This window comes from Leopardus geoffroyi, chromosome B3, assembly GCF_018350155.1.
Source record: "Leopardus geoffroyi isolate Oge1 chromosome B3, O.geoffroyi_Oge1_pat1.0, whole genome shotgun sequence".
NCBI classification, from domain to species: domain Eukaryota; kingdom Metazoa; phylum Chordata; class Mammalia; order Carnivora; family Felidae; genus Leopardus; species Leopardus geoffroyi.
In genome coordinates this window covers 147,888,691-147,902,332 of record NC_059337.1, presented here as the reverse complement: position 1 = coordinate 147,902,332, position 13,642 = coordinate 147,888,691, and the positions used below count along the sequence as shown (strand labels likewise).

The 13,642-nt window shown below is 40.0% G+C and overlaps 1 gene segment (V, D, J or C); it reads left to right on the top strand.

Moving 5' to 3' along the window:
• The first annotated feature begins 10,549 nt into the window (after positions 1 to 10,549).
• On the top strand, positions 10,550 to 11,322 carry LOC123584405. The segment is given in 2 exon segments: positions 10,550 to 10,685; positions 10,787 to 11,322. Coding segments are annotated over 2 exon segments (567 nt in total).
• The last annotated feature ends 2,320 nt before the right edge of the window (positions 11,323 to 13,642 follow it).

Genomic DNA, 13,642 nt, shown 5'->3' with positions numbered 1-13,642 from the left:
TACGTTTATCTGAGTGAATTATAGAGAAAATTTCCACAAGCTTGGGAAGGAAACAGACGTCCACATCTAGGACGCAGAGAGAACACCCGTTAAAATAAAAGAAATAAAAAAAAAAAAAAAGCAGGCCAACTCTGAGACATATCATAGGAAGAATGGCAAAACATTCAGATAAAGAAAAACCCTAAAAGCAGCAACACAAAAGAAGTCGATAACTAACAAGGGAAGATTAAAAACACAATGGCAGTTGTCTCCACAGACACCTTCATGCAAGTAGGGAGTGGCATCATATCCTCAACATGCACAATTGAAAATTACACAGCCAAGAATAGTTTCTCCAGTAAGGCAATCATTCAGATACAAGGAGTGATAGAATTTCCCAGACAAACAAAAACCAAAGAAGTTCATCGCCTCTAAATCAGCCCTGCGAGAAATTAAAGGGGACTCTTTGAGTGGGAAGGAAGACTAAAAGTAACAAAGACTAGGAATAAACAGAGAAAATCTCCAGAAACAATCACTTTAGAGGTAATACAATGGCACTAAGTTTATATCTATCAATAATCACTGTGAATGTAAAAGAGCAACATGCTCCAATCAAAAGACATAGGATATCAGAATGGATAAAAACAAATACAAGATCCTCCTATACACTGCATGCAATTGACTCATTTTCAACTTAAAATACCTATAGATTGAAAATGAGGGGAGGTAGAACAATTTATCATGCTAATGGACGTCAAAAGAAAGTTCCAGTACCATACTCATATCACACTACCTAGATTTCAAACCAAAGTTCATTACAAGAGATCAGGAAGGCAGTATATCATCATAAAGGGGTCTATCCAACAAGAAGATGTAAAGCTTTAAATATTTATACCCAAAAAATGTAAGCACTGAAATATATAAATCAGTTAATATGAAACATAAACTCATTGATAATAGACAATAGTAATAATAGAGAACGTTAACACTCCACTTACAGCAATGGACAGACAATCTGAGCTGAAAATCAATAAGGAAACAATGTCTTTCGAAGACACAATTAACAGATATATTCAGAACATTCCATCCTAAAGCACCAGAATACAGATTCTTTTTGAGTGCGCATGGAACATTCTCCGGAACAAATCACATAATCTGCCACAAATCAGCCCTCTACAAGTACAAAAAGACTGAGATCATTCCATGCGTATTTTCAGACCACAACACTATGAAACTTGAAGTCAACCACAAGAAAAATTTGGGCAACACCGCCAATACATTAGGTTAAAGAACATTGTGTTAAAGCTGAATGAGATTTTCAGGAAATTACAGAAGCAATACAAAATACATAGAAGCAAATGAAAATGAAAACATGCCAGTTCCAAACCATCTGGATGCAGCAAACTTGATGGAAGGGTGAAATGTGTAGCAGTACAGGCCAAACTCAAGAAAGAAGAAAAGTTCAAACACACAACCCCTTTACAACTAAAGGAGCTAGAAAAAGACCAGCCAATGAACCCTAAAGCCAGCAGGAGCAGGTAAACAAAAAGATTAGAGCAGTAATAAATGATATAGAAACAAAGAAAAACAGTAGAACAGGTGAATGAAACTATAAGTTGGTTTTTGTAAGAATAAATAAAAATGATAAACCCAAGAGCAGACTTAGCAAAAACAAAAGAGAAAGGACAATATAAATATATTTAGAATATGAGAGGAGACATTGCGACTAACACCACAGAAATACAACTATGAGAAAATAGTTTGGAAATTTATATGCCAACAAGTTGGGCAATCTGGAAAAAAGGATAAATTCCCAGAATAATGTAAACTACCTAATCTGAAAGGGGAAGAAATTGAAAACGTGAACAGACTGATAATGAGCAAAGAAATTGAATCATTAATCAAAAATCTACTGACACACAAAATTCCAGGACCAGATAAGTTCACAGGTGAATTCTACCAGATATTTAAGAAGAGTGTCAAATATTCTATTTAAGTAGAATAGAATATTCCCGTCTTCACAAACTGTTCCAAATAATAGAAATGGAAAGAAAACTTCCAAATTCATTCTATAAGATCAGTATGACCATGGTTTCAAACCAGATTAAACCCCACTAAAAATGAGACTTAAGGCCACTAGCCCTACTGAGCATGGATGCAACAATTGTCAGGAAAATACTTGCAAATGAATCCAACAATACATTAAAAGGATCCTTTAACGTGACCAGGTGGGGTTTATTCCTTGGCTGGAAGGGTGGTTCAATAGTCAGAAATAAGTCAATGTAATACATACCATCAATCAGAGAAAGAATATGAACGATATGACCCTCTCAATAGATGCAAAAAAAAAATTTGACAAAGTACAGCATCCTTTCTTGATAACACCCTCAACAAGGGATACAGAAAACACACCTCGACATCATAAAGTCCATACATGAAAAAGCCACAGATAATATCCTCAGTGGGGAAAAAAAAAGAAAAAAAAAAACCTTTTCCACTACTGTCAGGAATATAAGAGGGATATCCACTCCCATCAGTCTACTTAACATAGCACTGGAAGTCTTATCCTCAAAAACAGACAACAAAAAAATAAAGGTATTCAAGTTGGAAAGGAAGAAGTCAAACTTGCCCTCTTCACAGGTGACATACACTCTATATAGAAAACTCAAGACTCCACCAAAATATTGCAAGAACTCATACACAAATTCAGCAAAGTCACAAGATACAATATCAACATAGTGAAATCTACTACATTTCTACACAGCAATAATGAAGAAACAGAAAGATAAATCAAAAAACAATCTATCCCGTTTACAATTGCACCAAAAATAATAGGATATCTAAAGAGTTAAAATATATATACTCTGAAAACTATAAAAACAGTGAAAGAAACTGAGGATGACACAAATAGATGTAAACACCTTCAATGTTCATGGATTAAAGGAGCAAGTAGTGTTGAAATGTCTATGCTACACAAAGAAACGGGAGATTTCATGATTGTGGATTTCATGCTATATTACAAAGCTGTACTTATCAAGACAGTAAGCTACAAGCACAAAAGAGACACATAGATCAAAAGAACAGAATAGTAAACCCAGATATGGACTCACAAATGTATGGCCACCTCATCTTGGATGAGGTAGGAAAGACTATGTAATGGGAAAAAAAGACAGTCTTGTCAACAAAGGGTGTTGGGAAAACTGGACCAGAACATGCAGAAGAATGAAACTGAACCACTTTCTTACTCTATACACAAAAATAAATCTAAATGGGTGAAAGACCTAAATGTGAGACAGGAGACCATCAAATCCTAGAGGAGAACATAGGCAGCAACCTCCTGGACATCGGACATAGCAACTTCTTACTAGACGTGTCTCGAGAGGCAAGGGAAACAAAAGCAAACTTGAACTACTGGGACCTCATCAAAATAAAAAGCTTCTGGACAGCTAAAGAAACAATTAATCTAAAAGGCATTCTACAGAATTTAAAATGGTAATTGCAAACCACATATCTGATAAATGCTTACTATCCAAACTCTATAAAAAAAACTTCTCATACTCAACACCCAAAATAAAAAAAAAAAATCCAGGGAAGAAATGGTCAGAAGACATGAGGAGACACATTTCCAAACAAAGCATTCAGATGGCTAACTGACACACGAACATATGCTCAACATCACTCATCATCAGGGAATTACAAATCAAAACTACAATGAGAGACGACCGCACACCTGTCAGAATGGCTACAATTAACAACTCAGGAAACAACAGGTATTGATGAGGATGAGGAGAAACGGGAACCCTTTTATACTCTTTGTGGGAATGCAAAGTGCCTGGATCATTCCAGAAACAGTTTAAAAACTAAAAATAAAACTATCTTCCACTCCAGCAATTGCTCTACTAGGAATTCACCCAAAGGATACAAAAATTCTGATTTGAGGACACACGTGCACCCCAATGTTTACAGTAGCATTAACTATGACAGCCAAACTCAGGAAAGAGACCAAAAGTCCCCCAAGTGATGAATCTGCTATACGTATAGAATGGAATATTACACAGTCAGAAAAAAAATGAAATCTTGCCATTTGCAATGATGTTGATGCAGCTGGAGGGTATCATGCTAAGTGAAGTAAGTCAGTCAAAGAAATACAAACACCATATGATTTCCTCATATGGGGAATTTAAGAAACACAACAGATGATCATAGGGGAAGGGAAAAAAGAGCAAGAAATCATAAAAAACTCTAAGGTTAGAGAACAAACAGGGTTGCTGAAGGCAGGTGTGTGGGGGATGGGATAATGGGTGATGGGGATTAACTAGGCCATACGTTGTGATGAGTACTGGGTGTCAGTGTAAGTGATGAATCAATAAATTCTACTACTGTAATTAATATCACACAATATTTTAACTAACAAAAATTTAAACACAAACTTAAAAATTAAAAATGTGGGAAAAAAAGGGAGAATTATTGTCACAAATTCTCATGAACATGGAATTTAAGGTAGTGAGTCTAACGTCTTGCATTTACCCATTTTATCCCTAAGGTAGTGGACATTAATGTATGCATGAATTTTCACAGAGGTGCCAGGTGGGCTGGAATTCAAACCACAGCTGACCTTCTCAACTCCACTGTGCCCACACATCATGGGAAGCTTGTCCAGACACCTGCACAAGAACCCAGGTTGGGCCTCAGCAGGGACCTACATCTGCAGAACTAGAAAGAGTGGAGACTTAACACTTCCTGAGAATCTCTGGGTTTCCTCCCCTGACTTGCTATCTCAGCTCCCTTGTCTTCCTTTCCTGTCTCTTTTCAAAGAACCATGTACCCTGTTAGTGGTGCATGAAAGTGAGGGGCTACATGTTCTATAAACATTCAATATGATAGATCACATACAAGGGGACAAAATAAAGTCCATATGGTGCAGCCTGTCTTGCAGCTCCTATCACCCAATGTGGCAGAGTACAAGTAAACCTAAGTATCCGTTTGGTAACAAACTGCACAGTACGTTGGAAAAGCATTAAGAGATGAGAAGCCTGGAAGAATTCCACAAATGCAGATATGAGCTCCCCTTGGAAGGAAAAAGGAAAATTATAGTCCCAAACATGCAAGAGTAAAATAATTTTAGGAAATGATACAAGAGTTTCAATGTGTTCTATTCATGAAGTGTCTGAAAAGTGTCTGAAAGTGACAATGCAAAAAATGGATTTTCAGGGTTTCACATAGAATTTCAAAGAAAAAATCCTGTGTCAAGGACTCGGTTGTTTGCACAGAGCTCAATGGCTCCTGAGACATATAGAAAGCCCACCACCTGAAAAGGTAAACGTGTTTTTTGACCCAGGAGCACATCTATCAAATCTGAGGAAGAACGAAATATGGCCCTTTGTAGCAATGTGGATGGAACTGGAGAGTGTGATGCTAAGTGAAATAAGCCATACAGAGAAAGACAGCTACCATATGTTTTCAGGGGAAGGAAAAAAAAGAGGTTAGAGTGGGAGACAGCAAAGCAGAAGAGACTCTTAAAAACTGAGAACAAACTGAGGGTTGATGGGGGGTGGGAGGGAGGGGAGGGTGGGTGATGGGTATTGAGGAGGGCACCTTTTGGGATGAGCACTGGGTGTTGTATGGAAACGAATTTGACAATAAATTTCATATATTGAAAAAAAATCTGATGAGCAGTCCGGCCAAAGAGACACAGCATAGCAACTCTTGTGAAATTTGAACTTCAATTTCAGCATGAGAACATAATTTCCATATATTATGAAAAAAACATGCCATGAAAATGAGTTGCTAGAGTGTATAAATTGAAAAACAAACAACAAAACACTAAGTCACCACAGACCAATTAGGGAACAAGTCAACATTGAGAGAAACCAGACAAAAACAAGACTTTTAGTTACATTCTAAGTTAAGAAATAAGTGGGGTGCCTGGGTGGTTCAGTCGGTTAAGTGTCTCACTTCAGCTCAGGTCTTGATGTCACGGTTTGTGGGTTTGAGCCTTGTTGTCAGGCTCTATGCTGACAGCTCAGAACCTGGAGCCTGCTTCAGATTCTGTGTCTCCTCTCTCTCTCTCTCTCTCTCTCTCTCTCTCTCTCGTTCTCTCTCTCTGCTTTTCTCCGCTCACATTCTGTCTATCTCTCTCTCAATCAAGAATAAACATTTATAAAAATATATTAGTCACAAGCAATCAATCATCAAAAAATGAAAATTATAGCTAAGAACACAAGACCCATAAAAAGAAATGGTATACATAGAGTTTGTGAAAATCAAATATGTTTATCTACCCAGGTGACAATCAATAGTAAGATAGGTTACAGAGTAAGAGACAATATTCACAAATTGCATAACCACCAAGGGACCTGCACCTTGAATATACTAAAAACCATCAACAGTCAATAGGAAGAAAGGAAACAAACCTCCATAAAACAAGCACAGCCTTGTGTAGTAGACCTCCTATCCTTGAGGTTATAGACACGTTAGGTACAGACTGGAGAAGACTCTTCACACCATCGACTGTCAGGGAAATTCAAATCAAGAATGCAATAGATGCCCTATACACACATCCCGATGGCTCAGGTATGAACAACTCTAACAACAACATCTAGGTGAGCACCCAGCATACGTGGGCCCTCAAACAATGCAGGTAGGGTTGAAAAATAAACACCAGCTCTGGAAAACCCGTTGGCTGTTGCTTATGAAATTATACATGGATGACATAAAAAGGAACCTGGAAATACCACTCCCGAGTATTTGTCCCTGAAGAATGAAATCCCATGCTCAGAAAATAAATGGTGTGTAAATATTTATAGCATCTTTATTAGTGTTAGAAGCTAATAATATGGCAAAAGTCTTTCTAAATATAAAGGAATAAACCAACTACGAAACTTCCATCAATGGGATGCTTTGCCAGAGAAATGTGACACTACTGATGCACACCTGAAACCAGGTGAAACTCAAAGACATGATGTGGAGGGAAGGGCGGTAGTCTCTTAATTACAGAGGTGGTGTTGCCTGGGACATTCACACAGCCAGACCATGGTGACAGTGGTTTGGTTGGGCATTCCTTATCTCTTTCTGTCCCAAACCACATGATGAGATACTCTGCTTAATTTGAGAGCACTCCTATGTTCAACCACCCTCTGATGTATGGAGTCTCCACAGACTGAACTCTACAACCTCGGACTCCTCTGAGTTGAGACTTGTTGAGGCCATAATCTGATATGTGTTATGACAGGAGCTGTTCCCTTCACTGTCCGTGTCTCTGGCTCTCTCTTGAAGGTAAGCAGGAGTAGGTTATGAATCCTCCACTGAAACCATCTGTCTCCTGCACCTGACTCTCCCACAACATGAGGCCCAGACCTTCCTCACACTCAGCTGCAAATGAAGTCAGTTGCACCGGAACAGATTTGCACCTTTCTTTAGTGGATTACTCCAGCTCCCCCTTTACCTGGGCAAAACTCTTGGCAAAGATCTGCAGTGTCTGGGACAAACAGGATTCAAAATAGTTTGGAAACTGAGGGCTCAGCTTATGGGTGGGTGACAACTTCAATGCTTTGAGGCTTGCTTGTCCTTGTGGCATGAGACCTCTGCCATATAAGTCAGGTCTGGGGTAACCAGGCTCCCAGCATCCCTAGTGGACTGTTCCCAGGGAAGATTTTCCATCCTGGCAGTGGGGCTGCAAACAATGAGTGAGGTGCAGCATTCAAAATCAACATAAAGAAATTTGTTACATTTTGATACAACAATAATGTAGCAGGAGAAATAGAAATCAAGGAATCGATCCCATGTACAATTACACCAAAAACCACAAGATACCTTGAAATAAACCTAACCAAAGAGTTAAAAGATTTTCACTCTGAAAAATCTGGGACATTTATGGAAGAAATTGAAGAAGACACAAAGAAATGGAAAAATATTCCAAGCACATGGATTAAAAGAAAAAACATTGTTAAAAAGTTGATACTACCCAAAGCAATCTAGACATTCAATGCAAGTAATTCAATGCAAACATCCGTGTCTAATAATGCCAGCATTCTTCACAGAGCTACAACCAATAACTCTAAAATTATCATGGTATGGGAGCCTGGGTGGTTCAGTTGGTTAAGCGTCTGACTTCAGCTCAGGTCATGATCTCACAGTCCGTGAGTTTGAGCCCCACATTGGACTCTGTGCTGACAGCTCAGAGCCTGAAGCCTGCTTCAGATTCTGTGTCTCCCTCTCTCTCTCTCTGCCCCTCCCCTGCTCATGCTCTCTCTCTCTGTCTCAAAAATAAATAAAAAACATTTCAAAAATAAAATTATCATGAAACCACAAAAGACCCTGAATCCACAAAGCAATCCTGAAAAGAAAAAAACCTGGAGGCATCACAATTTAAATTTCAGGCTATATTACAATGCTATAGTCATCAAGACAGTATAGTACCTGCATAAAAATACACACATAGATTAACATAACAGATTGGAAAACCCAGAAATTGACCCATAACTATATGGTTAACTAATCTTTGACAAAGCAGGAAACAGTATCAAATGGAAAAATGAGAGTCCTTTCAACAAATGGTGTTGAGAAAACAGGACAGCAACATGGAACTGTAATGAAACTGCACCACTTTCTTACAATATGCACAAAACTAAATTCAAAATGGATGAAAGACCCGAATGTGAAAAGGGAAACCATCAAAATCCTAGAGGAGAAGAAAGGCACAAACTTCTTTGACCTTGGCCAGAGCAATTTCTTACTAGACATGTCCCCAGAGGCACGGGAAACAATAGCAAAAATGAACTATTGGGATCTCATCAAGATAAACAGGTTCTACACAGCAACGAATCAATCAACAAAACTAAAAGGCAACTGACAAATGGGAGTAGATATTTGAAAATGACATATCAGATAAAGAGTATTCAAAATCTATAAAGAACTTATCAAACTCAACACTCAAAAAAACAAATAATCCATCATGGATAAAGAAAATGTGGTATATATACACAATGGAGTATGACTCGGCAAACAAAAAGAATGAAATCTTGCCATTTGCAACTCTGTGGATGGAACGGGAGGGTATTATGCTAAGTGAAATGAGTCAGTCAGAGAAAGACAAAAATCATATGACTTTACTCATTTAAGGTCTTTAAGAGACAAAACAGATGAACATAAGGGAATGAAAACAAAAATAATATAAAAACAGGGAGGGGGACAAAACAGAAGAGACTCATAAATATGGAGAAAAAAATGAGGGTTACTGGAGGGGTTGTGGGAAGGAATGGGCTACATGGGAAAGGGGCACCAAGGAATCAACTCCTGAAATCCTTGTTGCACTATATTCTAACTAATTTGGATATAAATTTTAAAAAATATAAAACAAACATGTTAATGACAAAAAAGGAGAAGAAAATTACCTCCACATGAATAGGGCCCCTATGAAAGCCCACCTCTGACAGCATATTGAACAGTAAAATACGAAAACCATTCCTGCCACATCAGGAGCCAGGCAATGATGATCACCCCCAACATAAGTATTCCACATGATAATGTGAAGAATAAACATGCTGCCTCAAACCATATAATCGTGTCACACTGCTGATTTGGATGAAAGCCACGTGAGAAACAGCCAGTCCAAGGACACTCAAGACTGTCCTTTGTCCCTTGACAGCAGGAAATAAATCTCCCTTGGGAAAACTCCCTTCCCTGTGCCAGGAGGGGAGAAACATCCTTAGCACCAGAATAAGGAACACAGGGACAAGAAGGATGTGCAAACAAACCTAGTTACTTGTTGACAAATTAAATAGCCCAAACCCACACCTTTGCCTTAACTCTTGCCAAATCCAAAGTTTTGTTGTCTGAAAGTCACAAGTGCCACCTGCTTTGTTCATTCTCTGGGTATCATATCATTAGGAAGGCCATGCACTTGCAAAATGAAATTTAACATCCCCTTTAAATCAGTCTTATTTCAATTGAATCCTTACACGGGAGTCTAGGATAGACTTATCCTACAACTGGAAGAAGTACCCACAAACTTTGGCAATAAAAAGAAATAAAATACATTTAAATCAGTAAGGAGGAAGGAAAATTACTTGTTTGCAGATGACATGATCTTAAACATAACAAAAGCCTAGAGATACAACAAAAAATAATAGAACAAATTTTTAAAAATGAGGAAAAGGGCAGGATACAAAAAGAAAAAAAATAAATGAATAAAAAATAAACCACCTGTGATTCTACACACCAGCATTGAAATATATGCAAAAAAAAAAAAAAAACAAAATAATACAATTGAAAATGGCACAGAATAAAGAATTTTGGATTAAACTTCAAAAAGTATGTAAAACACTTGTAGAGTGAAAATGATCTATGTTGATGAAAGACCTGTAAAAATGCACAAGGGCCTGCAAATATACCTGTACTCGCTGAGTACAATTATTCAAATTGTCACAGCACCATCTACACAAACTAAACTACAAGTGCATCCCTAACCCTGTCGTTCACTTTTAAAGAATCAAATTTAAGTCTGGAGTGTGATATATATGTCAGAGCACATGCAAATGGGGCCCTCTCTGTGCTGATAAAACCAGCCCAGCCCCGACACTGTAGCTGGGAGAGAAGCCCCAACCCCGGGTGTCCCAGGTGCTCCCATTCTGTGATCAGAACAGAACACGGACACCACACCATGGAGTTTGTGCTGGGATGGGTTTTCCTTGTTGCTCTTTTAAAAGGTAATTCACGGTGAACGAGAGGCACTGAGTATGTGAGTGGATATGAGTGAGAACCAGTGGATGTGTGACAGTTTCCTGACCAAGATGTCTTGTGTCTGCAGGTGTCCAGTGTGATGTGCAGCTGGTGGAATCTGGGGGAGACCTGGTGAAGCCTGGGGCGTCCCTGAGACTCACCTGTGTAGCCTCTGGATTCACCTTCAGTAGCAACAGCATGAACTGGGTCCGCCAGGCTCCAGGGAAGGGGCTGCAGTGGGTCGCATATATTAGTAGTAGTGGAGGTAGCATATACTACACAGACTCCGTGAAGGGCCGATTCACCATCTCCAGAGACAACGCCAAGAGCACCCTGTATCTGCAGATGAACAACCTGAAGTCTGAGGACACGGCCACATATTACTGTGCGAGAGACACAGTGAGGGGACTTCACTGGGAGTCCAGACACAAACCTCCCTGCAGGAGGGGATCAGCACCACCAGGGGGCGAACACTATGCACAATTTTGCTTTGTGTTCCCAGAAGCAGGTGCAGTTGGAGGATACAGGCAGGTTTCCTGTCAGGGTCTGGGGCTTCCTGTCCACACAGCAGTTTCCCCAGGGAGCCTCTCTGGACACAGGATTCTGTGATTACCTATTAACTCTGAATTAGCAACTGTGTTGTCATAGGGAAACTACCCTAACATGAATAAAAGACACAGTTCTTTGCATTGCTTACTCCTGTCTCTCAATATGAGTGAATTACAGATTTCCTGATGCACAACAGCTGAATCTTTTCAGGAGTCCCAGATGCACTCACTGTGCAGCCAGGACCACAGGATCCCACAGCTCCCCATCATCTTCACCCAGAGCTCTCCCCAATCAAACAACGTGACACTTCCCTCCTGGCACTTGCTACTCAGGACTTTAAATGAGCTACAGCTTTATTCAATTCCTCTAAAGAAGAGATAATTCATCTCTGTGTATTAGTCAGGATTCTCCTGAGGCACAGAAACTGAAGCACATCAGTTTACATGACGAAATACATTGATAAGACCCACGTTCTACTCTCACATGCTGGAGACCGAGGAAAACCATTGGTGCAATTCTCATCTGATTCTGAACTAGTTTCTAGTCTCAAACGTGAAGAGCTGATGATGTAACTCTCAGAACAAGGGCCAGAGACCAATGTTCCAATTCAAACAGGCAAATGCGAAGTAAAACTGAGGGAATTCCTCCTCCTTCTGCATCAGTTTCTATTCAGACCCTTAATGGAATGGGTGATGCCCAAGCAGACAGAAACCACGGATAGAAATGCCAGTCTCTTCTGGAATACATCACAGACATCCACAGAAACAGTGGGGAGTCTGGGCACCCATGATGCAGTCAAGATGACACATAAAGGTAATCATGAGAAGTCAAACTCCTGTAAACGCGGAGTTCAAGGACTGAAGATTTAGAAGTCCATGCCATGACTGGCATGGAGCCTGGTGGGCATAGCTGTGCTTCTGTGGAGAAGGAGAGCAGGGTCCCATAGGGGGCATTGTGGTCTGAGAATCCCCTGGGCGACTTGGGAAGAGACAGTTCCCTTCTCGGGGTGCATTTCATAAAGGGTGCATTTCCTCTCATGGGTCAGGAGAGTTGACAGGCACCATTGCACTGCCTTGGTCATTAGCATAGGAGCCTCTGCTGAGAGCAGATAACTGGACTCTGCCTTCTTGTTGTTCTTCACCATGAACTCCAAGCCCCTAGTGTTCATGCAAACTGCACTTCTGGGGTAGCTAGCTCCAGGCACAGCACAGCGAGACCCTCTCCCAGAGGATCAGTGATGTCGCTGTCATATTGAGTTCATATAATCGGAGTTTTCAAACCCAGCTAGAGCTCCTGAGATAAAACATAAGAGCCCTGTGCCACCAGGTGGGCCAATGGCTTGGACATGACAGGGTGAATGCAGGGTTCTGATGGAAGCCTGGGACCCATGAGTACAGATTGTTCTCTCTGCGTGAAGGCTTCCTGAACAGGGGCAGCTGGGAACTCCAACTCCAGGGAATAGAGAGGGAGCTGATGGAAATATTTCCTCCCACCATTCAGGATGGACAGAATTCAGTGAGCAGCACAGCACCTCCTAGTAGAAGCTGAGCCACTGACACCAAGCTATACTCCCCCCATGTCTTCCTCAGATGCTTCCTTACTAGGGAAAGAGTGCCCGGAACCCAGACCAGCAGTGTGCCCCTCCCTCAAAAGACGACATATACCCCCACAGGCACCAAGTCTACTGACCATATAGTGAGGCATAACTTCACCTCTAGGGGAAATAGGAATTAGCCTCTTTTAACAGGCAGAACAAACTCACCTAGTGAAAATTCACAACATTGTGGACAATGTCTAAACATTCATCACTGGAGACAAGGAGAAACTCTGCAGAGGACTTAGCTGAAGGACAGAGCAGCCAATGCACGACAGCACAGTGCACACGGAATATGCAACAAATGCTTCCTAAAGTGTCAAGCCCTCAACAGCAATTGAACACTTCTCAATAAAGACACTACTCTAGAAGCAGAAAACAAAACAGGATTTTCTAAAACACTTAAGAAAGCGGAGACATAGAAGTACACCATGATGGAGGAATTCATCCCAAAATAAAAAATGATAAAAGGACATTGCCAGGGATATTATTAAAACACATATATCTAATATGCCTCAAACAGAATTTCTAAAAACTCTCACAAGGAAACAGAATTTTTAAAAACTATCATAAGGATATTTGGTGTGCTTGAGGAAAGCATAGGAGACATTTGAGAAACCATTACTGGATATAGAAAAGACCTAAAACCTAGTCATGCTGAAGTTTTAAATGTTGTAACTGAGATGTGAAACTGATTGTATATAATGACCTCAAGGCGGAAAGAAGCAGATGAATAAGAGACATAGAAGATAAAATTATGGAGGAAATGAAGCAGAAAGGAAGAGGAAAATTAAAATATTG